The sequence below is a fragment of the Delphinapterus leucas genome, chromosome 2, assembly GCF_059928025.1.
Source record: "Delphinapterus leucas isolate spDelLeu-1000000601 "Yukka" chromosome 2, BTC_Dleu_Yukka2, whole genome shotgun sequence".
In the NCBI taxonomy this organism is placed as follows: domain Eukaryota; kingdom Metazoa; phylum Chordata; class Mammalia; order Artiodactyla; family Monodontidae; genus Delphinapterus; species Delphinapterus leucas.
The window spans coordinates 41,718,617-41,745,350 of NC_143130.1; the positions used below are offsets into that span (position 1 = coordinate 41,718,617).

General features: G+C 51.1%; 1 protein-coding gene across 1 annotated transcript in view; it reads right to left on the reverse strand.

The window, feature by feature from the left end:
- Window positions 1-21,636, reverse strand: part of ACAN (aggrecan) — a 37,024-nt gene extending 15,388 nt beyond the window's left edge. The window contains exons 1-11 of the mRNA XM_089906817.1: window positions 20,792-21,636; window positions 18,651-19,034; window positions 17,528-17,702; window positions 16,086-16,213; window positions 14,064-14,357; window positions 12,636-13,040; window positions 10,627-10,801; window positions 10,001-10,128; window positions 8,399-8,692; window positions 6,391-6,606; window positions 266-3,364 (exon numbers count right to left, since the gene is read on the reverse strand). Of these exons, the coding sequence (XP_089762943.1) occupies window positions 266-3,364; window positions 6,391-6,606; window positions 8,399-8,692; window positions 10,001-10,128; window positions 10,627-10,801; window positions 12,636-13,040; window positions 14,064-14,357; window positions 16,086-16,213; window positions 17,528-17,702; window positions 18,651-19,034; window positions 20,792-20,861 (5,368 nt within the window). The 5' untranslated portion in view covers window positions 20,862-21,636. The remainder of the gene's footprint in view (window positions 1-265; window positions 3,365-6,390; window positions 6,607-8,398; window positions 8,693-10,000; window positions 10,129-10,626; window positions 10,802-12,635; window positions 13,041-14,063; window positions 14,358-16,085; window positions 16,214-17,527; window positions 17,703-18,650; window positions 19,035-20,791) is intronic.
- Window positions 21,637-26,734: the final 5,098 nt, after the last annotated feature.

Consider the following 26,734-nt stretch of genomic DNA (forward strand, 5'->3'; position numbering starts at 1 on the left):
AATGTTTGTGTCATGTAACTCCACTGTAACAATAATAATCACGAATCTACAAGTGTGCACTGTGTGCAAAGTATGACGCTTGTTCTCTACATATTTATATCTTGCTTAATCTTTCTTGGTACTATTCCCGTTCTACAGATGACGCTCAGAGAGGTTAAGAAAATTGCTTGAGGCTGCACAGCTCATCTGTCCTCAGAACTTGAATCTACACGGCTACAGTCTGAACTACCCAAACCCATTTAAAGGAAAATAATCCCAACAATACCTGCCATGGTTGCCTCTGATTCATCTGTCCCTCCTGGAGAGTTTGGGATGGAAGCATCAGTTGGGGAGGTGGGTGTTCCGGCTGTTTGGGTCTCTTCTCCTGAGCGCACGGGGCTTGAGGACTCGGTTTCTCGACGCGCCTCTGCAGGGCTCTGGGTCTGCTGAGCCCACTTGGATTCCAGGATGGTGGTGCTGATGACAACATCCAACCCCGAGGTGTGACCAGACAGGTCTCTGCTGATTTCCGCCCTGTCTCCAGAAGCCATGGGAGTGGCCGAAGGTGAGCCTGATGCCTCTGTGCCCACATCATAGGTGGTGGTTGACTCTCCGCTCACTTCCGGGGCAGCCGAGCCCTCCCTGGGGCCTTCCCGAAAGGCTGAGGTGCTACCTGTCACTCCCAGGCCGGAGGCTCCCTCCAGATCAGCTTCATGGAAGGCGGAGGTGGTTCCACTCAGATCAGGGGACCTGGAAGTGCCTCCGCTGGCCTCGGGGACAGCAGATGCTCCCACCTCAGCCTCAGGATAGGCAGACGTCTCGCTGCTGGATTCTGGGACTGATGATGCTTCTACCCCAGACCCGGGGAACCTTGGTGCATCCCCAGATGCAGAGGCTTCTCCACTGGACTCAAAACGCTGGGGGGTGTATGTCACAGGGGGTCTTTGGCCCAGTTCCTGGGAAACAGTTGGTTCAGTAACACCCTCCACGAACTCAGAAATGATTAAAGTAACTTCTGGAAGTCCTGAGGCCTCCCCACTGGTGCTCGTGGGTGCAGAGGATTCTCCGCTTACATCAGTGGTGCCAGAAAAGTCCCCACTAAAATATGGAGTACTTGATGGCTCTCCACTGGGCTCTACCAGTCCAGACTGAAGTCCACTTAGGTCCAAAAGTCCTGAATGGTCTCCAGACATGTCTGGTGCTCCAGACGGGGCACCACTAGGTTCCAAAATGCCCGAAGGCCCTTCTCCTGCTTCTTGGGCTGTTGGAGCCTGGGTTACAGATTCCACCAAAGTTCTGTCTACAAGAGAGACAGTGGAGAAACCAGATGGAAGTCCACGGCCGTCATATGCTCCGGAGGGCTGGCTGCTCCCAGTCTCAGCTCCAGAGGACTCTCCACTGACCTCAGCTACTCTGCTTGGCAGGCCACTGAATTCTGGAGGCTGGGGTGTAAACCCACTGGAGTCAATTACTCCAGAAGAGAGTCCACTGACATCCACTATCCCAGATGTGCCTGAGAGATCTGCCTTTCCTGAAGGGAGGCCACTGAGTTCCACGGACCCTAAACCTTCTTCTTCTTTAAATGTAGTTGGGGTCACTTCAACCAAACTGGTGTCCACGAATGTAATGCCAGAAGATTCACCACTGCCACTCACGGCACTGGAAACCAGGTCAGGGATTCCGGATGTTGTCCCACTGAACCCTGGTAACCCTGATGGCTGCCCACTGAGATCAGGGATCCCGGACGTTTCTCCACTCAGGTCGGTTATGCCAAATGGTGGACCACTGCCAGAAAGAACTCCAGAAGCTTCTCCACTGATTTCTGGTTGTCCGGAGGACAGTCCACTAAGCTCAGTCACACCAGATGTTTCCCCAGAAAACCCTGATGGCTGCCCACTGACCTCAAAAAGTCCAGATGTTCCCCCACTAATGTCAGGAAACCCTGATGGCTGTCCACTGACACCAAAGAGTCCAGATGTTTCCCCACTGATGTCAGGAGTCCCAGATGCCTGGCCACTGAGTTCAGCTCCTGAAGAGAGTCCGCTTGCTCCTCCACTAATGTCCAACTCACTGAAGGGCAGCCCAGATGTTTCTCCAGCACCACTGATGCCAATGGTTCCCCTTCCTTCTAGTTCACCTGCAGTGGTGGCTGTGACCACTTCCACCAATGTAGTATCCACTAGGGAGACAGTTGGGAACCCAGATGGAAGTCCACTGAAGTCAGGAAGGCCAGAAGATGGGCCACTTCCAAGGTCCACCCCAGAATACTCACCACTAAATCCAGAGGGAAGGCCACCTGCTTCTGGAGCTTGCCCACTTCCTAGGGTTCCAGAAGGTATTCTGCCAAGGTCCAAGACTCCAGAAGCTGACCCAATCAAGTCTTCTTTTCCAGTAGTCAACCCACTAAGATCCTCAGCTCCAGAAGCAGAGATCTCCAGACTTTCCCTTCCAGAAGGAAGTCCACTAAGGTCCCCTACTCCAGGAGCAGAGGTCTCTAGATGATCCTCACCTACAGAAGGAAGTCCACTGAGGTCCTCTACTCCAGAGACAGAGGTCTCTAGACCCTCTCCTCCAGAAGGAAGTCCACTGATGTCCCCTACTCCAGAGGCAGAGATCTCTAGACCCTCTCTTCCAGAAGGAAGTCCACTAAGGTCCTCTACTCCAGAGGCAGAGGCTTCTGGACCTTCTCCAGAAGGAAGTCTGCTGAGATCCTCTATTCCAGAGGCAGAGGCTTCTGGACCTTCTCCAGAAGGAAGTCCACTAAGGTCCCCTACTCCAGAAGCAGAGGTCTCTAGATGATCCTCACCTACAGAAGAAAGTCCACTGAGGTCCCCTACTCCAGAGACAGAGCCCTCTGGGACCTCACCTCCAGAGGGCAACCTGTCAACTTTAGGAGTGGTGGTCCACGTAATTCTATCTTCATCTCCTGAAGCCAGTCCACTTTCCACAGGCAGGCCTGAGCCCACTGTAGAGGTGAGCCCACTGAAGTCAAGGTCTTCAGAGGGCAGTCCACTTGCAATTTCCCCTGAGGGCTGCCCACTGGAGTCTAGGTGTCCTGAAATTTCGCCACTGCCTGTGAAGTCACCACTGACTTCAGGCACCCCAGATACCTCCCCAGAGCCTGGCAGCTCAGTCCTGCTGGGCACTGGGGCTGAAAGTGTGGATGGCTCCTCTGAGGGGAACAGCTCCTCTGAGGGGAACGGTTTCTCTGAGGGGAACGGTTCCTCTGAGGGGAATAGCTCCTCTGACGGGAATGGTTCTTCTGAGGGCAACGGCTTTTCTGAGGGCAATGGCTCCTCTGAGGCTGAGGGCACTTCCGTTGCAGAAGGGCCTTCTGTGCTCTCCTCTGTTGCTGTGCTAGTGGGAAGCCATGTAGGAGGGACTCCTGGAGGAAAGGAAGAAGAAAGATGAGGTGTGGATTTAGTAACTCTGCCCCATTTTAAGCTCATGCAGAGAAGCTGAACTCCATTCCTTCCACAGTAAAACCTTTCTCTCAAGTGCTCAGAGATGTGTCCAGACATTTTCTAATGGAACCTTGCACAGCCTCTTGGGAAGGATGGGGACCAGGAAACTCCCCGCCACCCTCAGGCTACGCTTTGTGAGACCCTAGGGGGGTGCCATTCACACTAGTTACAGAATGTGGGGGACTGGCTGCCACTGAAGACAGTCAAGGTCACTTTTCAAGTACTTCCACATTATTACCTCATTTATCTAAAACCATGATTTGTAAAGTGTGGTCTCCAGACCATCAGCACCAACATCACCTGGGAACTTGACAGAAAAGCAAATTCTCAGATCCTACCCCAGCTCCATTGACTTAGGAATTCTGGGGCGGGACATGGCACTATGAGTTTGTTTTTTTTTTTTTGCGGTACGCGGGCCTCTCACTGCTGTGGCCTCTCCCGTTGCGGAGCACAGGCTCCAGACGCGCGGGCTCAGCGGCCATGGCTCACAGGCCCAGCCGCTCCGCGGCATGTGGGATCTCCCAGGACCAGGGCGCGAACCCGTGTCCCCTGCAGTGGCAGGCAGACTCTCAACCACTGCGCCACCAGGGAAGCCCACACTATGTGTTTTAATAAGCTCTCCCTACCATGCTGATACTCCTTGAAAGTGGGAATTGTTCATCCGGACCCATCCCTCTGAGGCTGAGAGGGCCAGGTGATGTTTGCAAAAATACGTGAACTTTTTCAATTCTGAGAGCCCTATTACAGAGGACTTGGAAAATATAGAAAAAAAAGAAAAGAACAGAAAAGAAAACCCCACCATCCTAAATAATCATGGTTACATTATTTTCTTTCTGTCTTGTTTCCTTTGCCATTTAAAAATAACTAGCTGGGATTATACCTTGCATGTATTTTTGGGCTAATTTCCCAGGCAGAGAACATGAGCACAGAAGGTACTGGGTCCCAGTGGGCAGGTTTACAGCCTACTCTCACTTAAAGGAGAATCCTGGAGCGGGGGTGGGGAGTGCGATATAGCAGTGGTGACGTGTAAGACGATTTTAAATGGATATATATACACACACACACATACATGTATTGGGTTGGCCAAAAGTTTGTTTGGGTTTTTCGATAAGAGGCTATGGAAAAACCCGAATGACCTTTTTGGCCAACCCTATATATATATATATATATATATATATATACCACATATCAGAAAATAGACACTTACAGATATGATATAACGTTTCTCTTTGAAATACATCTACATTTCTTTTCAAAAGGAGGTCAATTTAAAGAAAAAGATACAGAGTTAATAGCAGTAGAGATGGTTCCCCGGTATGGCTCAAATCAGCGAGGTGGTGGGGAACTGAAGAAATATTGGAAAACATTTCTATGGGGCCACTGGAGTCCCCTCCCATGGATAACTCCTGTTAGTGGCTGCCCGAGTCCTGTGCCAAGCCACACACTCATGCCAAAGAGGCCTTGGTTATTCTTGTCCTTGTGAAGGTCAAGGAAAGGGCCTCAAGCAGGTATGCCTGCTGGGTGAGGTCTTGGGGTTAGAATCCCACCTGCTCCACTGATGCACCTTTACCTTCTGGTTTTGCATTTCCAGCACCCAGAGGAGCACTTGGTGTGGCCAAATTGCTTGGGAACTGTGCACTGAATGACTGGATAAATTAGTGGGAAGCTTTGATATATCCCTTTCTTCAAATGCATGTACCCCTGGGCGAGTTGACTCTAAAAGGTGCACACAGGTTACTGTGCATTGCTCTAATTCAGCCTTACCCAAAGTGGGCCATGTTAAAAATGCTCCGTGAAGGGGCTTCCCTGGTGGCACAGTGATTAAGAATCTACCTGCCAATGTAGGGGACACGGGTTCGAGCCCTGGTCCGGGCAGATCCCACATGCTGCATAGCAATTAAGCCCGTGCACCACAACTACTGAGCCTGCGCTCTAGAGCCCACGAGCCACAACTACTGAAGCCCGTGCACCTAGAGCCCGTGCTCTGCAACAAGAGAAGCCACTGCAATGAGAAGCCCTGAGAAGACCACACACTGCAACAAAGAGCAGCCCCCATTCGCCACAACTAGAGAAAGGCCACGTGCAGCAACGAAGACCCAACACAGCCTAAGTAAATAAATAAATTAATTAATTAATTACAAAAAATGAAAATGCTCCATGATAAAAAAAGACCCGCTGATCAGATTCGTTTGGGACACACTGAATATATTGCCCCCCTCTGCCTTACAGTGCATATTAGCATATCCAAGGCTCTGAGAAGGTCTGCAGTGGGGGAAATCTGTATCTTCCTGTAAGCCAGGATTTCCCAAACCTTATGGCTAGAAAACGCTTTTTCCAATAGGGTTTGGGGGTCTCCCGATTTCATCCCATCAAGTCCCATCTGATTTAATCATAACAGATGTTGCTCAGCAAGTTCTGACTGGGGACGTCTGGCCCAGAAGAGGGACACGGAAGGAGAAGTGGGGCAAGGAGACAGGTCACAGTCAGACTGCCCACAGCCACCCCCTCCCAGGCCCTTTCCCCTCTACTGGAGCTCCCCCTGCAAGAGAGTTTTTAAGAGGTTAGAGAGTAGGGGTGTAAATGCAGGAGCACAGAGTGAGAGCCCTCTGATTGACACAGTGCTGGGCATTTGGGGTGTGTAGCTGGAAGACAGTGCGGAGAGAGAGAGAGAGAGACAGAGAGAGAGAGAAAGGGAGAGACAGAGAGAGAGGGAAAGAGGTGTGTTTTATGAACAAAGCTGCCTTTTCTCTCCCTTGGGGTTGGTCCTAGAGGCCCGCTGAGGTGGCCGAAGTTGCCCACAGCGGCACACTTAGCTAGTGTAAGGGCTGGGGAAACAGAGCACAAGTTCCAGGGGGAGACCACCCTGCCCTCCCCCCACCGGGGCACACCCTAGGCTGCCAGGCGTGTGACGCATCAGGACGTGGCCCGGAGCCCGAGCCACACAGACCTGGCAGTGGGGAAGTGCCCGCTGGCGTGTAGGCGGGCTCCCATTCCGTCTGGTTTTCTGGCTCAGTGGTGAAGTCTGGGATTGCAGTTGTCTCCTCCCCAACAGGGACAGCAGCCACGCTGGGCCCCACTTCAGTAGTGATCCAGTCTTCCACCTCAGGGTGCTCTGTGGGTGTGCTACCCTCCTCTTCTCCTGGAGAGGGCGCCGCTGGGATGCCTAAAGGGCATGTGGGTGGTGAGGGTTCCTTCTTACCAGTGACCCAATCCAGGCTGGCCCTTCTTGAGGGGAACTAGGGGATCCTGAGGTGGGCCAGGCCAGTACACAAACCTTACTGGTCCTTGGCCTCCCACCACCCCACCCAGTCCAGTAGGATGGCTCTTGTCCTCAATTAATAAGAGCCGTTTGCATCAGCTATATCGATATGCACACACCATTAGCACTTTATTTCAGAGTGGTCTGGGGCACCTCTTCTGCAGAATCTATTATGCCTGCCAGGCGTTGTTTAAAGGTGTTATGTATATAAAATCATTTTATCCCACAATGGCCATGTGAAACAGATACTGTTATCTCATTTACAGATAGGGAAACTAAGGCACAGAGGTAAGTGACTTCTCCAGTGTCAGTGTCTTCTAAGTGATAGATCTAGTCTTTGGACCCAAGTATCTGGTGCCAGACTCTCTGCTCTCAAGTACTGCAATGATGCTGCTTTTCTTGGGGACAGAAATTATATTCCAAGTGTGTCTGGATCAAAATCAGGAGAGTGCTATTTAAAATGCATGAAGCCATCCTGGCACTGATGGCTGAAGGCAGGATTCATTGACTGGGGGTAATTGTTCTGGTTTAGTGGGCTCGATTGGGAAGGAAGCCAAACTTCTTGGCAGCTATATAAGAGGCTGAGTTTACAGAGGGTTGGGCATGGATGGTGGAGATGCATGGGAGGAATTTACTGGGAGGCTAACTGGCTTGGCTTCTAATTCCCAGAGCAGGGAGAAGGGTACTGGGGCAAGAGCCTCATCAAATCCTCTGGGAGGGGATTGGCTTTCTTAGGCTGGCAGAGTGGGACTGAACTTTCTTTGAATTAGGTTTTAAAAGGGGACCTGAAAGTCTGGGAAACTTTGGGGTTCTCAGGGTTTTTTTTAAAATTAACTTTATTTTGAAATAATTACAGATTCATGGGCAGTTACAAATATACTGAGTTTTGATGTATAATATGTAAAATATGGCGCAAGCCATTACCACAATCTACATTCTAGGCAGTGCATCTAGACCCATGGACCTTGTGAGAACTCATCCATTCAGAACCCAGCAAGGCCTTGGCCATGCCCTGGCCATGCCCACTGAGTTGTTTGATGATGTCACTCTCAGAACTCTGGTAACATGGCATCGAGTACCCAGCATGGGTCAATTTAAAATGTGAATTTTTGGTGCTTGGTGAAGAATAATAATTTGACTAAACTCATCACAGAAATATTTAGAAGGTGAAAATTTGACAAAGGTGTACAAATTAAAACAGTATATGAATATATATATGTGTGTGTTATTTACTTATAATAATAAAGGTAGCATTTATTGAGCACTTACTATGTCCTAGGCACTATGCCAAGCATTCTGTGTGCACTACCCTTGTTAATCCTTCCAGCAACTCTTTGAGGTAGAAACTATTGTATCACTATTTTATAGATGAAGCAGAGGAACAGAGAGGTTAAGTGACTTGCACAAGGTCACATAGCTACTAAGCAGCAGAGCCATGATTAAAATTCAGGTCTGCCTGATCTTAGAGCCCAAGTTCTTACTCATTTGTCTCTATGTGTCTCTGGGAGCATTTTAGAAGGATGTGCTTGCCTTGGGGTCAAAGTCTAAGGTCATGCTATCTCCAGAGCTGCCCTTGCCCAGAAAAACTGACTTTTTCCTCTTTGCTGTGATGGATGGACGGAGGTCAGGGGGGATGAGCCGGGGGAGTCACCACCCCAGACAGAAGGGGTGCCGGAGGAGAGGTGAAGGCACATACCTCGGAAGCAGAAGGCGTGGTGCCGGGACAGCGGGTCCAGGAGGCCTGTCTGGTTGGGGTAGAGATAGACGGTTCTCACACCTGGCTTGTCCCCGCCACAGGCAGGCCTTGGGGTGACGATGGGGTAGCGGAGGCTGCCGTCAGATAGCCAGCCAGCGTAGCACTTGTCCAGGCCGTGGCTCCAGGCAGCATAGAGCTGGCCCGTGGTGGCCAGTGTGGCGTTTTGGGTTTCACAGAACTCCTGTGCTTCCTGGAAGGTGAACTGCTCCAGGCGTGTGGCGAAGAACACCTCCCCTGGGGGCAGAGGCAGATGGCAGGGGTGACCCTCCACCCTCACGGCCAGAGCAGCCTCTGCTCACCCAGGGGCAGGGCAGCTGAAGTAAGATGAGTTGGTTTCTCACCATGGGAAGAACCTTCCCACCTTTCTGGATTCTCCAGTCACACTTAGACACCCCCTCCTCTGGCTAAGAGAAGAACTCCCTTGGGCACCCCGTGCTCCCCCTAACCACAGCACTTAGTCACTGAGCACTGAATGCTGTGGACCTGCCAACCCACCCGCCCCACTGTCATCCCCACCCTGTGAGCTCATCGAGGGCAGGAGGTGGGGCCTGTAGCCGCTGTTGGGGGTTGGGGTCCCAATACCCAGAACAATACCCGGGTCTCTGTCTGATTTCGGGGAAGGAAGTTCACATTTACTGAAAACCTGCTTATATCAGGCACTTTTCATACACGTCTTATTTAATACTCAAAAAAGTCTCTGACATAAGCATAAATCAGCCACATTTTATAGATGAGGAAACTGAGGCCTAGGAGGTTAAGTAACTTGTCCAGTTCCCAAAACAAGTGAGTGGCAATGTTGAGATCTTTCTGAATACGAGCATTTCCAAAATTGGGTTCACTGGAACGGTAATTTGGTGATTTTAATTGAAATGAAAAGAAATGAAATAAGACCAAACAAGGGTCTGTGTTTTTTGTTTTTTTGCGGTACACGGGCCTCTCACTGTTGTGGCCCCTCCTGTCGCGGAGCACAGGCTCCGGACGTGCAGGCCCAGCGGCCATGGCTCACGGGCCCAGCCGTTGTGCGGCATGTGGGATCCTCCTGGACCGGGGCACGAACCCGTGTGCCCTGCATCGGCAAGTGGACTCTCAACCACTGTGCCACCAGGGAAGCCCCAAGGGTCTGTGTTTAACTAAGCTTGGGCAATGCTTGGTTAAGCAGAGTTAAAGAGATATTTTTTACTGCAGGACTTGTCAGAGCCTTTGATTTGTTCATAGGCATTGGGATTCTCCATGAGGCAGAAGGTATATGTAATACTTTTTGGTATAAGTAAATTAATTCATTTATCCTTAGAACTTATTGCTTTTTCAAGAAACCAACGCTCCCCCGCAATGCTGGGGAATCCACGTGAACCATCTGGGAGGGAGAGGAGGGGCCTGACCTGAGAGACTGGCTGGGAAGCCCTTCTTTCTTTAACAGGATCCTTCCCCTGCTCCCCGCCCAGGTGGGAATGGGATTAGGTGGATGGTAATTCCCGCTTCTCTGTGTCACCCCGTCAGCCCCCTGCCTGTCTAGAGACCAAAATGTGAGAACGTGGTCTGTACCATCGAGTCTGTCCACGTAGCAGTAGACATCGTAGGTTTCTGATGGTGGTCGCATGCCATAGGTCCGGACCCCCGGGCTGCTGTCCTTGTCACCCACACATGGGGTCCGTGGGCTCACAATGGGGTACCTGCAGAGGATGATGGGAAGGGCGGATGAAGGCCTGTTCCGGGGCCTGGGGATGCAGGGCCTCAGAGTGTGGACGGCAGGTCACTTGGGGACTTGGGCAGGGTGTGTCTTCTGCTGTCCAGTGGGATTCAAACCAGGAAGGAACCTCTCAGGCAGCACATTCCCTGTGTGGCTGGGGGAAGGGTCTGGGGGCCGCTGGGGGATTCCTGGCTTCAGAAGAAAGCCCACGGCATGGAAGGGCCAAGCTGGGGAAGACTGAGGGGCTTGACAAGGAGCTCTCTCTTTGTCTCTTGAGGTGAAATGACCAAGGAGTTAATGTCACCTGAGGCCCATCCCCACTGTCTCAGAATATGCCTTGATTCTGAGGGAGAAATTAAGGGATTAGCCAGAAACCACTAATTAATGGGCATGCAGTGTGGTGGGTGCCTGCTCTGGCTCCCCAAGCCTGACCTCTCATGGTTGGGTTTGGGTTAGGAGGGAAACCCAGCTAGTCTGTCACCTGACGGTCTGGTCCTGCAGCCAGCCAGCGTCACACTGCTCGTAGCCTGCTTCATAGGCGGCCTGGAGCTGTTTGGGCGAGGCGATGACGGCCCCGGTGCGCAGGCAGGCCTGCTGGGCCTCCTCAAAGGTCAGTGAGTAGCGGGAGGAGCCCGGGCGGTAGTGGAACACAACTCCTGGGTGGGGAGGAGAGGGAGAGAAGGAGAGACAGGTCAGGCTCAAGGCATGGACCAGGTGCCACAATGCCAGCGACCATGGTGCCTGGTTCTCAAGGCTTTGCAGGTATGGAGGGAGCCCTGGCTCCTTGAGGAATGACCTCCCTTCATCCCCTCCTTCCTTTCCTACTCCCGATCTGATTCCTAGTCAAGCTAGTCCTCTCTGCTTGTTCAAACCACCTCCTTGAGAGAGCCTTCTAGGACTCTTCTGCCGTAAGTCTTCCCAACCCTCCTTTCTGGACTCCCCACTCCTAGGCTGCTCATTTTTCCCGTTACTCTTGAAAACAAATGCATTTTCTCTTATTGTGGAAAGAATAAACAATCATTACAGGGCATTTGGAAAATATAGAGAAGGATAAGGAAGAAATCAAACAACCACTGCATTTCTTCCACTTGGCCCAGGGTCCAGGGTTCAGGGGATGGGTGGTCCTCCTGAAAGTGGCTGCAAGAGTTTGTGTGGGTGCACCGGGTGTACTTCTGGGGAGTGAGCTCATAGCTTTTGCCAGATTCCCAAAGGGTCTGGGCTCCACACAGCTTATCCTGGAGCCCCTACTTACTCTGCCTCCCCCATTGCATTCAGCTGGACACACATTTGCTTTTGACACTCCCGTGGATGACTGGCCAGTTTATGTCACAGCTGTGGATCCCCAATCTGAGTCTGCCCCTGTTCTGGGTTAGCTGTTCATGTGTCCATTGGCACCTTCCCATGTGGTGGCCACGTGGAGACAGTGAGGGTCTCTCCAGCCCTGGGCCAACCCTGGGACTCAGCTACTGTTGGTGTTACTCCAAAACTTCTAAACAATTCTTCCTTCTCAACATGCTATATTAATCTGGGCAATTCAGGCTGAAATCTCACTTGGTGGTATCGTGGGTGTGATGGTGGATGGCAGTGTCCATTTGCCCCTCCTCCAGGAGGGGACACCACCAAGGTCCTTAAGGAGGCCACCCCAGTATGTCCTTCCTGATCACGGACTTGAGTCTGGGGACCAGCTGGGCTTTATGTGATGTGACATTCCAATCATCCAGACACTTATTAAGCACCTGAAACACCATCACCCCAGAACTGGGGTGGCAAACGTTTTCTGGAAAGGGCCAGACAGAACACATTTTAGGCTTCGTGGGCTAAATGGTTTCTGCACAACTATTTAATCCTACCATGATAGCCCTAAATGGCCACAGACAACATGTTACCAAATGGGTGTGGTTCTTTTTCCAATCAAATTTTATTTGTAGACATTAAAGTTTGAATTTTATATAATTTTCATTATATGTCACAAAATATTCTTCTTCTTTTGACTTTTCCCCTCAAGTATTTAAAAAGGTTCTTAACTCTTAGTTCATGGGCCATATAAAAACAGAGGATGGGCTGGATTTTGTCCACGGGCCAGTTTGCTGACCCCTGTCCTGGAGGGTCAGTGCTGTGAGAGGCCCAGGGGTCACCCAGTGCAGCCGACCTCAAGAGGTTCTATTCTGTGGAAGTGCCTGATGGGGCTAGGAGGGCCCCTGGGAAAAAGAGCCCCCATTCTCCATCACACTTCACCTCTACCTGTTGATATATACCACCTATGACTTCACTGGAAGGAAATGCTTTGTGGCAAAAGAGCCATAGACACACAAAAGAGCATGGGTATCACTGGTCTGGCCCATCCCCCTTGTTTCACAAATGAGGAGAGTCAAGTCTGAGAGGAGGGAGGCTTGTCCCACGTCCCAGGTTAAGCTAAAGGTATAGAAGACCCCAAGGCCAAGCTCTTTCCACCTACCCTCGATGTAGCCCCCCTGAGGGGTGGGCACTTACCCCCTGGCAGTCGTGGCTGCCCAGGGACCTCGGTTGCACCTGGGGCTGCGGTCACCTGCACGACGAGGTCCTCGCTGGTGAAGGCCGTCGGAGCGCCCAGGCCAGGTGTGGACTCCTCGGGAAAGGCCCAGGGCCGGGTAGCCTCTCCAGTCCTGTTCTCAGCCTCAGAGAAGGCGGTGGCCCCTACTTCGGGGGCAAAAGTGAAGGGCTCCTCGGGCTCCAGGGCGGTAGGGGTGACGTCAAAGACGGGTTTCACCGTGAGGATCACGTTGCCTCGGGCTTCACCCTCGGTGATGTTTCGTGGCAAAGGCAGCTCCACATCAGGCCAGGTCACCGTCTGGATGGTGATGTCCTCCTCACCACCCACCCCGAAGAAATTTTCTGGGATGTCCACAAAGTCTTCACCTGGGGCCGGGAGTTAAAGACAGGCATTAGTGCTCAGCCTGGGGCTGGCTTGGGGGAGGTGAGCAACGGACTGCCTCCTCATCTGCTAAGGAAGGAAAGCACCTACTGTGTGCCTGGTACCTGGCTAGGCCCATTGCAGGGGTCCTCAACGATTTGAGTATTTATTATAGGGGTGCCCACGATTTCCGGACTGTAAGAGAATGCAGTTACCAGAGCACAAGACTGACCCATCAGCTCACTGCTTGTAAAGCCATCTTGTTCCAACATCCCTTCCTGATTAATGCCAGCCAGTTGTCTCCTTACCTATCTTGTGAGTATCTGTTGACCATCTGATGTTATAACTAGCCAACCGGACAATGTAAATCAGCTACAAAGAGAAATGGAAAAAATCTTCCCAAGGATGCAGGGGCTCATGAAGTTGATGAAGGTGCCATGAGAAAACTGCCTGCCTCAGTCATGAACAAATGGGGGTCTGGCAGAAACAAGCCATTTAGTAATTAACAAAGAGAGCAACCATGAGGATGCTAGAACTTCAAACAGGGTGGTAGGAATATTGAAAGGTTAAGAGAAGTTTTGGGGGAAATTCTAATTATTTTTGCACAGGTAACCCTCTTCATGTAAGATCAGGCTGTGGAAGTTAAACATGAAATGAGCTATGTTGTTGTGCTAGCACCAGTTTTGTCATAAAATTTACTCAACTCCAAATTATTCATTGTTTTTTTTCCCCTCCAATAATTAGCACTTAATTGTAAGTATAACCTAGACTGTGTAAAATATAAGATAAAAACATTTTTTAAAGTTTTAGTTTAGTTTTAGTTTTAAGGCTGGGTACGCTGCAGCCTTCAGTGCTTCTACCTTAGCTCCCCTAGGAACCCGTGAAAATAGGGGGTGCTAAGACAAGGGGTTCAGGTACCCAGTGGTCCTTTGGAGGGGGTAGAAACCAGCCCCCCACTCTAAGATCTCATCCTCTGGGCCCGAATTTCGGTGGCACGATCCCCTTTCCGGCCTCCAGCCCAAGCCCACCTGTGTAGCAGATGGCGTCGTAGCGGGATGAGGGGTCGGGGTATCCCGTCTGGTTGGCGTGCAGGTAGACAGTCCTCACGCCCAAGAGGTTGCCCCCGCAGTTGGGCCGGGCCTTGGAGATGGGGTAGCGCACGCTGCGGTCGGCCAGCCAGCCGGCGCTGCACATGTCCATGCCACTCTGCCAGGCCAGGTAAAGCTGGCCCGTGGTGGCCAGCCGGGCGCCCAGCCGCCGGCACTCATTGGCTGCCTCCTGGAAGGTGAACTTCTCCGGGGATGTTGCATAAAAGACCTCGCCTGCGAAAGACACAGCCAGCAGGGTGAGGCGCTCCCTCCCACGCCTGCCCCATGTCCCCAGGGAGATCCATGTGGTTCCCTGGGGTTTGGCCTCTAACTTCTCAAAGCCCTGGTCCCACATGTCTGTATTTCAGATCCTGCCCTCCACTTCCTATGGGCTTTTGGGTGGGGTGATGTCAGTTTCCTAAAACAGGGACCAATAAAGAAGCTGCCAAAAAGACAAAGAAGTGAGGAAAGTGCAGAGCAAATGTGAGGCCCGGGAGGAAACTCCTGCCGGAAAGCATCTTCGCCCACACTTTTCTATGGAACTTCCTACCACCGGGGCATCTCTCCTATGAGTCAAGCATTGCCCACTGGAACAATCCTTTTTTTAACTGATTTTTAAAAAAATATTTATTTATTCGGCTGCGTCAGGTCTTAGCTGCGGCACATGGGATCTTTGTTGAGGCATGTGGGATCTAGTTCCCTGACCGGGGATCTAACCCACAGCGCCTGCATTGGAGTGCAGAGTCTTAACCACTGGGCCACCAGGGAAGTCGCTGGAGCACTCCTTTTTACAATTCCACATTCTGATGGGAAAAGCAGGCATCAGACTTTGACCTTAATAGCAGTGTTTCCCAAACTGGGGTCTCTAGGCCCTGAAGTGTCCATAAGGGCAATGGTGGGGGCCTGTGGGCTCTTTTTACTGTTTTTGAAAACCTAACAAGGTTGTGCTGCAGGGAGGGATAGGGTGGTGGGCATCGCTCCCGGGGGTTGTTCTGTCTGTCCCTGCTCAGTGGCAGCTCTGGTTGGCCCTAATCAGTGTCTTTAATTAGCCCAAAGTGGGAACACAAATATTCGTTACTTAATCTACCGGCTTGGGCCCTGGGGTGAGAATGAGGAAAGGGGTCACGGTGGTGAGGAAGCTGGGGACATTCCCTGCCTCACAGTGGTCATGTTGTCAGCCCTTCTCCTGCCTGGGCGCAGCCGTGATCTCGGGGTAGGGGTGGAGGTGCAGAGTTTGCAATGTCAAAATGGGTGAATCAGTGCTGATGGGGGAAGGGGTGTCATCCACTTGCCTGGGTAACTTGCTCAGCTCTGACTGTGATCAAACTTAACTCCCTTTACAAACCAGAGAAAGACTATAGGTTCCTTCTCGCTGCCCCTGGTGCTCTCCAGAACTAGCTCATTGGAGTGGCCTGGATAGGGCTGGGGGCTGGCAGCACAAAAGCTGCGAGAGGGTGGCTGGGAGGCCAGCTCTCCTGGGAATGACATTTCTGATAGGCTCTCCCTGGAGTGGCCTGGGTGGGAGGGGGTCCTTTGTGAGGGTGACAAGGCTGAGCTGGGCTTTAATTGTGCAGCGGAGCTTGGGACAGTGATGGGCTGGTCAAGCAGCGGGGGTCCTGGCTGGGAAGAACAGTCGCAGGTGAGAGACCAGCTATAAATATTCTTGGGCCCAGTGATGGCCCAGTTTGCAGGTACCTGGGGCCACTGAGGCCCTCCCCCAACGTGGGGAGTGAGGGGGCCAGACCCTTCCTTCCTTAACTCTTCCCTCCCCCACCCACGCTGGGCATGATGAGGCTGGGGGCCAGGGAGGGGGGCGGGGCAGGGGCGGGGAGGAAGGGGGTGTTGAGGGTGTGATGTCCTGGGTCAATGCCCTGCCCAGGAGGAGGCCCCTGTGATCCTGAGGGTCAGCAGGATGAAGGGATTGGGGAGCCGGCTCTTGGGAGGTGGGGGGGTTGGTCTCACCCTCCATCTCCTCTGCGAAGCAGTACACGTCATAGGTTTCATTGGTGTCACGGATGCCGTAGGTTCTTACACCGGGAAACTCATCCTTGTCCCCATAGCAGGCTTCCCTTGGAGTGTGGATGGGGTACCTGCCAGGAACCCAAAGTAGGGATGTGACAGTCAGGGGATGAAGGGGGCCAGTGGCCCGTGCCCTTGTATCCTCCTCCCTTGTGGGAGGAAACGGTGACTTACTGATGTGTTTGCTGAGATCTGCCTAGATCTGTGGGCTACTTGTTTCTACAGCTTTTTCCCCAGCTTTATTAAGATATATGTTTTCACCGTTACTGGTGATTAAAGGCGGACCCCTTTACTGAATATTTATTGGTACCAAACATGTTCTATCAGGAGCTTGCAAATCTTTTCTGTGAAAGGGCACATAGTAAATATTTTAGGTCCTACAGGCCATAGGGTCTTCATTGTGACCTTGCCATTGTAGTGTGAATGAAGCAACCACAGACAAAATAACAGGAGTGGCTGTGTTCCCATAAAACTTTGTTTACAGAAACAGGGGGTGGGTTGGATTTGACCCATGAGCCGTAGTTTGCTGACCCTTGCTCTGTATCATTTGAGTCTCACATCATCCAAATGAGGTGCTATTACAACTCTATTTTAAACTGGAAGAAACTGGGGCCCAGAGATGTTAAGCCATTTGTTCCAGGTCACACAGCTTCCAAGTGTCAGAGTTGGGATTTGAGCCCAGCTCTTTCTGAGGCTGAGGTGTGGGCTCTTGCACTATGCTAGGCTGTTGTCTTATCTTGCTTTAAAAAAAAATGGCTAATGGGTTTTGTGTCCTAAGATCTTTTGCCTACCCCAAGATTACAAAGGTATTTCCCTTTGTTTTCTTCTTGTGGCTTTGTGGTTCTGGCTTTTGCATTTAGAGCTCTGATCCATCCCCAAAGAATTGTCTCATCTTGCTCTTACAGGCTTGATCACACAATTGCAGTCCCTTGAAGGCAGGGCTCTGACTGTCCTGCTGCGTAACCTATTCCTCAGCAGCTGTGCTCAGGGAAAAATGCACCAAGAAGCTTAATTTACCTATGTCTTGCCTTATTAAAGACAAACTGAATGTAAAGTGGTTTACAAAAATGTATAAACAACAAAGTTTTAAAAAGATGTAAGTGAAGAAATCATGGCAAAGGGAAAAATGAGTAGGAAAAATAATCATGTGTAACTTGCATGGAGAAAATGCTCATGTAGCGCAAAGTTGCTAGTGGCCACTCACTCCACCGCAGGACAGAAGACCAAGGATTTGGGACAGGTCATCGGGACCTGACCTAGAACTGGTCAAGGCATCCCTTCAGCCCCAGCTGAGGTTGGGCTCTGTGTCTGGCTGGCACCAGCTCAGTACTGTTCAACGTTCCAGCCCATCACCCACCCTACTCCTATGGTAGCCTGGGGATCACCTGACAGTCTGATCTGCCAGCCAGCCGGCGTCGCACTGGTGGAAGCCGTCCTCATAGGCAGCCTGCAGCTGCTCGGGCGTGGCGATGATGGCGCTGTTCTGCAGGCAAGCCCGCTGCGCCCTGTCGAAGTCCAGGGTGTAGCGTGTGGAGATGGCTCTGTAATGGAACACGATGCCTGCAAGACACGAGACCTTAAGAGAGCAAGTCAGGCACAGCCTCCCGTCACCCAGGCCCTTGCAGAATTAGGGCAGGAGTCAAGGGGATGTAGAGACATCTGGTCGGGCCCCTAGCTGATGGGTGGCTCCTGTCTCCACATTTGCATGTGGTCCTTCTGCCTTTCCTGGAACACCTCCGGTAATGGGGAGCTCACTACCTCACAAGGCATCTTTTTGGAAACCTGTGATAATTCTGATAATCAGAAAGTTCTTTGACTTGAACTAAAATCTGCCTCCTTATAATTTTTTCTTGTCATTCCAGGTCCCTATATTTGCTTTGCAGAAAGAGACACTTAGAGCTCCATGCACCCTCAGTCCAGGGGCATCCTAGTGGGAATCCTATTTAAGGCACAGGTAGGAGTGGATCGTCTTTGGCAGAGTCACCCAGCAGAAAAAATCTGGTGCTGACTGAAGTCCTAGAGCCAACCAAGGACAACCATATTCCTTGGTCCATCGAGAGCAAGGGAACCAGGGTGTCCTCATCCCTTTCTTTGGCTTCTGGAACTGGAGATGGGGGAGGGAAAAGACACCTGGGTAGAGAGTCAGGAGACTGCTCTGGCTCACTTCCAGGGAAACTTCATTCAGGCAAGTCACCTAACCTCAGTTTGCTTGTCTGTAAAATGGGGATGATCACAAGGCAACCGAATCACAGGATTGATGGGAAGAATAGACTGTCATTTTCATGCGACTGTGGCCCTGAAGAATTTAATTCGTTTAAATTCCAGAGAGAGTGATGTTACCAGCTCTGTGTTACAGGGCAAGCAACTGAAGTTAAGTAACTTGACTGAGGTGCAAACCATCAGGGTGAGGAGCCGGGATTTGAAAGCCAGACAGCCTGGCCCGAGAGAGGATGCCATTCTGGTTCTTCCTGCAGGTGAAGCAGGGCCCCTGTGGGAGGAGGCTCTCACCTTTCACCACGACCTCCAGGGTGGCCTTGCTGTCCTCGATGCCGTGCATCACCTCACAGCGATAGATCCCAGAGTCATTGGAGCGCAGGTTCTGGATTTCCAGGGTGGCGTCGCTGGGGATGGCCGGGTAGTTGGGCAGCGTGACCCTGTCTCGGTAGGCACTGTTAACCCGCACCTGCCCTTCAGTCGCCACCAGCAGCACCAGCTCCTTCTCCTTGGAAATGCAGCTCCACTTGATTCTTGGGGCAAGGGGGGCGGTGGAGGGGGCGGTGGTCACGGGGTGCATGGGGTCGATGAAGTAGCAAGGGATGGTGAGGGAGCTCCCCAGGAGGACCCGCAGCGGGGACGGTTCAGGGATGCTGACACTCAGCGAGTTGTCAGGGTCTGTGCGGGAGACACGGGGGTGGGAGACAGACCTGTTAGTGCCCAGAGAGGACCACCCAGCCTCCCTGTCAGTGCTTCTGGAAATGACAAAGTCCCACGAGTGTGCTGGTGTCTATCCTGCGCCATATGGAATTCCCTTTCCAGAGCAGCTTTCTCAAGACCTCTGGTCTCTGTGCCTCAAGACAGGAACTATGGAGCCAGAAAGGGCTGCAGAGGAGGGCAGGGGAAGCTTCAGAGGGGAGACTACCTCTCTGTTTCTCAAACTGGGGTACCCAAAGCGATGCCAAGCCATAGGATAAACAGAACCCGTCTTCCTGGAATGACAGCTTGACTCAAAAATTGGTAAAAAATTATCTGGGGATAGAAAAAATTATTATAGGGAGGAAAAAATATCCACACAACTTTTTAAGCTAAGATATAAAAATATCCAATACTTAAGGAGTATAGCGAGGCCTGCTATAAAGAGGTCTGCTTCAGGCTCCATCCTGACCTTGCAGAAGGGTGAATCATGCTCTCCTGCTGTTGGGGGATCGGGAACCTATAGCTGGAGAAGCATCAGAGAGGATCAGACGTTTAAGTCTGCAAAGGGTCAGACTGGGGTGGGGCGGGATACGATTAGACTCCACAAAAACACATGGAGAGCATTGATAGGGAAGATGCAGCCTGTCTGCCAAATCCTGTTAGAAGTCAAAGATCTTCCTGGAACTGGAAAGAAGGTGCCTTTGAAAAAATAGCACCTTTCATGGAGATTCATACACTTATTGAATCTTTTTTTCCAGGAGAACCTAGAGGTTGAAAATAAAAATGTTGCAGGTATTTGTGGGTGGCAGATACATAACAAGGCAGGGAAAGGGGAGCCAGGAATGTTTGGGGTGAACTCTAACCTTTTGATGGCCTGGCCGGTCACCACCAGGCCCTTCACAGAAACCTCCCTCTGATACTCAACCCTAGCACGTGACACAGTGTGGTTTTAGTGGCGGTGGTTCTCTGGGGACAGCTGGAAGTGACAGCAGCGCCTGGCTCTACAGTTTTGAAAGCTCTCAACCAACCCTCGTGAACTGGGTGGCCTGTGTGGGCAAACCACCCCAGGTTATAGCCAGGGGTCCCAGAGCAAGAGTACAGATGGAGACCCATGGACCATATGTCTAAATATTTAAAAGCTATAAGTCAAGCCAACAGATTGTTAAGTAAAACATGTTCTATCTTCTTATTTGACAGTGATACTTTTCAAAATGAAAAGCCGGATTCAAATTTAGAATTCTTGGATTCCTTAGAGTTTTGCATTGAGATGTGTTGGCCAAGCTGGAGGAGGGGAAATCAGGGCCCCTTCTCTTCCCACCACAGCTCTGCACTTTGAGGGGTCTGTGTGTACCCCAGTCCTCACATCCCAGCCCTGTCTACACTCAGACAGCCACCCCTTCACCTCTCAGACTGGAGGCATGGTTCCTCCATGGGAGGATGGACTCAGAGGAACGAACCATGAAGCCCTGGAAGTGACTTGGGTCCAGCTGGACAGGGAATTCTGGGCGTTCTGGGTACCCAGAGGGAGCATAGATCTGAGCGGACACATCTCACTGGCCCTACAGATTCCTCATTCTTTAGGGAGCTTTGGGGCTGGAGGAGGGTAAGAGGGGCCTCTAGGGTGATGGCCCAGGGTAAGCACCAGGACTGGCAGGACTAGGCTCGGTTCCCCCATCCCCAGAGTCCAGTCCTCAGTGCCTGCTAGGGAGATGAGACATGAGTGGAAATGTCCTCACCTGAAACTTCTACTGAGATGGCTGCTGCGATGACTCTCAGAGTCAGAAACACGAAGAGTAAAGTGGTCATAGTTCACCTGGAAGAGAGGAGTTATTCGGAGGTTCAGATACAGTGAGGTTGAGGGTCATGTGTCACATGACAAGTGTGATAAACTCCTGGCCTGTGGATCTGAAATTGCATCTGGATAAGGAGGCTATACTGTATAAGCACAGGGAACTCTGCTCAGTACTCTGTAATGACCTATATGGGAAAAGAATCTAAAAAAAGAGTGGATATATGTATGTGTATAACTGATTCATTTTGCTGTACAGCAGAAACTAACGCAACATTGTAAATCAACTATACTCCAATAAAAACGAAAAAAAGAAAGGTAAGGAAGCTGCATGTGACTCGAGAGATATCTTCTCCAAGAGTCCCCTCCTCACAAAACCTTCACGGATCTCTCAGTTTAATTACTGGTGTGAGGCTGGAAACCTCCTCCTACCTTTTCTAGGGAACCTCTCATCTTCCGACCAACAAAGGCTCATCCTAAAGGATCCCTGCAATGGTTGATTTTATGTCAACTTGACTGGGCTCCAATATTTGGTCAAACGTTATTCTGGGTGGGTCTATGAGGGTGTTTGGGGATGAGATTAACAATTTTTTTTTAGATTTTTCTTTTTTTTTGATGTGGACCAGTTTTTAGTCTTTACTGAATTTGTTACAATATTGCTTCTGCTTTTTATGTTTTGGTTTTTTGGCTGTGAGGCATGTGGGATCTTAGCTCCCCAACCGGGGATCGAACCCACACCCCCTGCATTGGAGGGCAAAGTCTTAACCACTGGACTGCGAGGGAAGTCCCAAGGATGAGACTAACTTTTAAATTGGCAGACTGAGTAAAGCAGATTGCCCAGCTAATGGGGGTGAGCCTCACCCAATCAGTTGAAGGCCTGAGTCAAACAAAACAGCTGAACCTCCCCCGAATAAGAGATAATTTCTCCTGCCTGATGACCTTCAAACTGCCTTCAGACTCGAACTGAAACATTGGTTCTTCCTGGGTCTCAAGGCTTCAGACTCAGGCTGGAACAACACCCTAGCTCTCCTGGGTCTCTAGCTTGCCAAAAACCTCAGTAATCATATGAGCCAATTCCTTAGAATAAATCTCTTTCTATATGTATACACACATCCAAATGGTTCTATCTCTCTGGAGAACCCTGACTAACACAGTTCCCCAGGCCCAGAAAAGTGACATGAGTTACCCAACCTCCCTGATGAAATCTGGACCTGCCACCAATTTCAAATTCAGGAATCTTGTGCGTTTTAGGATGGAGGATGCTCCAAGATTTGGGGCACAATTCAGGGGCCTGGTTCAAGTCAGGGGAAGGATGCTCACCCAGAGAGCTCTGTGGGATGGACAGATTAATAATTTAGGAGAGAAATGAGAGCCCGGGATCCCTGGAGCCCTCTTGCTGGCCCAAACAATGACTTCATGTGAATTAGAGAAACAAACTTTCCTTATTGCCATCTGCTGGAAAACTGTCACGCTAAGTATACTAATCTTTGAAGGGCATCCCCTGCATTACTGGGATCCTGACTCCAAGTGGGCGAGTGCAGGTAGACCCCAAGAAAACCCATCTGAAGTTCCAAGAGATCAACCAGAGCGGTGGTTCTCAGCTTTGGCTGCACGTTGAGATCACCTGGGCTTCAGCCTGGTCCTCAGACGTTTTAAAAGCTCCCCAGAAGGTTCTAACGTGCAGCCAGGATGTGGGCAGTCACACTGCCGACACCTGTGACTTGCACCCCATGACACGTGCCTGAGGATGTTTACTGAGCTGTTCTGTTGGACGGACCTGCATTGGCACCTTCCCTGCCCTCCTCTCAGTCTGTGAGCGTTTAGTCTTGGTTTAATGAGTGTTTGCATGCTCCGCCGGAAGGAGGGAGGAAGCCTGGAACTAAAGACAAGAAGGGAGCTTTCAGAGGCTCAGAGTAATGCCCAACTGAGGCTGCGGCCAGTGTCCCTGACCTCGACTCTGTCAGCGTCTGATGGCCCAGCAGGCGTCGCTATTGGCTCAGTCACCATCAGCTGGGGCCGGATGGATGTGAGGATGAGGGCCTCCCGTGGTCCCCATCTCTGGAATCTGTGCGGGAGGGGCGGGCAGGGCCCAGGACTCTGGGGACCCTCTTGGGTGACCCCAGTCTGTCATTTGAGTGATCTTTCCACTGCTATCCTTCATTCATTCCACATACATTGGGCACCTGAGGGATGAAGGGCCGTCCGTACGGGTGCTGCTGGGGCCACAGAGATGGAGCCATGAGGCACAAAATGAGTGGGAAGTCTGGGAAATCCCAAAGGCTTAAGAAGCAGCCCCTTGCTTCTCCTCAGGGATGTTTCTCCTTAGAGGCTGTCTTCAAAAAGAAAAATCTCTGGGGCTCCAGGTTCTGGCTCTCTCAGGTCCAGTGTGATCCGTCATGACCAAGAAATATTCCCCTGGAGGCTAAAACAGTCAGGTGTCTCCTCCACTGTGAGGAGGGGGCTAGATTTGCGGGCCCCCCTCTTCCCAGAGCCTCAGGGAAACCGTGTCCAGACACAAGGCTGCCTGTTCTTCTTCCCTCAGGAACACCCTTCACGGGGAAGTTCTGTGTATGTTTTCAGAGTTGTGCTTCTTTCCTCACTCTCTGAACAAGCCTGACATTGTCCGGGAGGCAATGGTTCTCTGTGGGGCTTGGGCCCGCTCTGTTTTTCTCCCTGGCCTCGGCCAGGAATGAAAAGGGCAGGGAGTGGGCATGGGGGAGGCGGGGTGTGGGCAGAGAAACTAATTTTATTTCTTCTTTTTTTTTTAAGACAAACTTTGGGATAGAAATATCGCAATAAATATGCTCTTGTGTTTGCGTGTGTTTTCTCAGCTGTAAAGAAAATAGGGAGAAATTCCATTCTGTCTGGATTCCAAGTGTCTCCAGGACTCACTGAGCCTTTATGTGATGAGATGGACTTTGCCAGTCCGTCAACAGGGAGGCCTTTCTCCATGGGAGGCAGAGTTAGTTGTGGCGAGGGGATTGGGTAGCTGGGACTGAGGAAGGGGGAAGGGGGCATCTGAAATGGAGGGAAAGAGGAGCCTGGAGAGTGGGAAGTGGATGCTGGGTGAAGGCAGGGGTGTGTGAGTGGAGCTTCTGTGGGAGCCATGTGCGTGAGGTTGGGTTCATCATCAAGGAATCGGCTTTTTTAGGAGAGAATTGTTAGGAGGCTTGATGGGAGAAAGTAAGCTTGCTAGTGCTTTGAACCTGAGCTGAGGCTGCGTGTGTGCGTGTGCGTGTGTGCGTGTGTGTGTGTGTGTGTGTGTGTGTGTGTGTGTGTGTGAGAGAGAGAGAGAGAGAGACCCATAGCTGAACACAGGAAAACCCACCTCCTCTTCAGCTAGACTCTGTCCCATGGTTGCCAACCCAGCTGGGCCTTTGACCTTTATTCCATCAGATTATGGGATTGAATGGGCAGCTTGCCTGCTTGTCCTGAATTCCTATTCCAGCAACGTGCAGTGGAGACCCCCAGACCTGGGTCCCAGTCCTGGCTCGGCCACCTCCTGCTCTAATAAGACAGGACCCACCTCCACCGCTGTTTCAGAGACCGAGTAGGATAAGGTGCCAGGCAGGCCCCGCTTCTGGAGGGCGGGGGCTGTGTCTCTGGCTTGGTACCCAGCCCAGGGTCTGGCACTCAGCAGGCATCCACCAGCGCCACTCTCTTCCCACCTCCCTGGCGTCAGGCCCGGGTGAGCCCCTCAGAACGTGGGGACTGGAGAGGGTTTAGCGGTTACAGGGTGGCTTCTTGCCCTGGGATGAGGGTTGGACTAGGTGACTTTCTATAAAGAATAAAACTGCGTTTGCTTCAAAAACAACATCACCACCCTACCAAACTTTGGAAAATAAGAAACTAGAGAAAATAAATCACCATAATCCTCAATCCTAATCCAACCATTATTCGTGTTTTGATAGTTTTCCTTCTGGTCTTTTTCCTTAGGCATCTACTTGCGTTTCATGGAGTTGTAATCTTTTTGCATCCTATTTGCTTCTTCCACATAGCACGGTGGACCAAATGACTGCTTTTGGTTCCTTCAGAACTGATGGCTTTGGGGTTTTACAATCATGACCTCACTGCCGGAAATCCTTTCTATGTGGCCGGGACAGGTGGTCTTCAGCCTCTAATCGAACAGGAAGTGCTCATTCCTTCACGGGGTGACCCACCCATGGCTGGACAGCTCCAATTGTGCTCAATATATTTCAAGATGGAGTCAAGGTGACCCACCCCTATTACAATTTCCACCCATGAGTTCTACCCTCAGGGACCACACTAAACAAGCCCACTCCTCCTTTATGGGACTCATGCTAGATCTTCAGGGGTCTAATCTGCTCTCCCATCTGCTGTTCTCCTATGGAGACATTCCTAGTCCCTTCAAATGTTCCTCATGTGGCTTCTCCTCCCTCCCTGGAGCCACAGAAGGTCAAAGCTGGGATAGACTTTAGTGAACATCAAGTCCAACTCTTCCATTTTACAGGTGAAGAAACCGAGGCCAAAGGAGTGATTTGCTCAAGGCCACACAGTAAGTTGGAGATGGAGCCAGGACCAGCGTTCTGGTCCCGAGTTCTCAGGACTGGCTGTCTTAATGCCAGGTTTGTGAGCTCCACAAGGCGGCGACTGTGTCTGCTTGTTCCTCACTGTCTCCCTGGCCCCCAGCAGAGTATCCAGCAGACAGAGAGGGCAATTAGGAAATATCTACCAAATGAATGAATGAATGAATTGAACAAATGGAGGCCCAAGAACCTTAGAAGCCACCTCCTTCAACCCCAGGCCTCTGAGGGAGGAGGCTTGGGCTGGAGGCCCACATTTGTTGAGCACCCATGAGGGACACAGCCCTTTGAGGTAGACCATTTTGCAGTCAATAAATCTCAGCTAGAGACATATATTGCTTGCTTGTGATGTGCACAGCAGTAACGATTAATGCTAGTGCATCAGTACAGTGTGTGACAGTGTGTGACTTTGGGAAGGTCATAGTCCAGGTGCAGCCCAGGAGTGTCACCCCCCCAGGGTCTTCCCTTCCCAGGGCTCCAGGGAGAGCCAGTGCTTGAAATTGGTCACGATGGGAGTATCTACACCATGGAAATCAGGAAACACTACGAACAAGGGCTTTTCTTTTTCTTCTTTCCTTTTCTGAGAGTGGGCTTACCAGCACACTCCTGGAAGTCACTAACACTAAATAAAGAAGGCAGCCGGCAGAAGGGTAATGAGCACGTCTCCTTTTCTAATGAAGCCTTATTCTTCCTTCGTTTTGCTGTCCTGCATGAGTTCTGAAGCTGACCCTAAAACCAAGGCCAGTTTGCCAGCCTGAGGGCAGGGTGGGGTCACAGTCATCTCCATGTCATATTCCCAGGCCCAGCCTGACAGCTACATTAGTGTGGACTCAGCAAATGTTTGCTGGTTAAGTGAATGTATCCACTCCCCCTTCCCTGACCCTGCAGGGCCCCCGTGTCCTCCGCGAAGTCTCATCAGGCCCTGCCCCTCACTTCTGCTCTCCCAACTGTGACTGCTTGTACAGCCACTTTAGCACTTATTTTTCTCTATTGTTTTACATACGTTAGCTTGGCCTCATCATGCAGACTGTGACCTCCTTAAAGTTAAAATCAAGCCTTAAGTGAAAAAAAAAAAAAGTCCTCCTGTGTTAATTCACACAGTGCGGGTCGGGTGGGGAGTGGGTTGGGGGTCGGGAACAACAAAAAATGGTATTTGACACCTACTTGTTAAACGAATGGGTGGATGCTGGAATTTAGTAGACGGGTTGACCAGTAAGATTTGTCAGTACCCAAGAAGCTCTGTGTCTGTGACTTAAGTCCTGAGGAGAGATTCAAGAGGACCAAGGTCAGCCATTCCCCTAGCCACCAGCCTCCAGCACATCATTTATTTGCAGGCTAACTTCCCA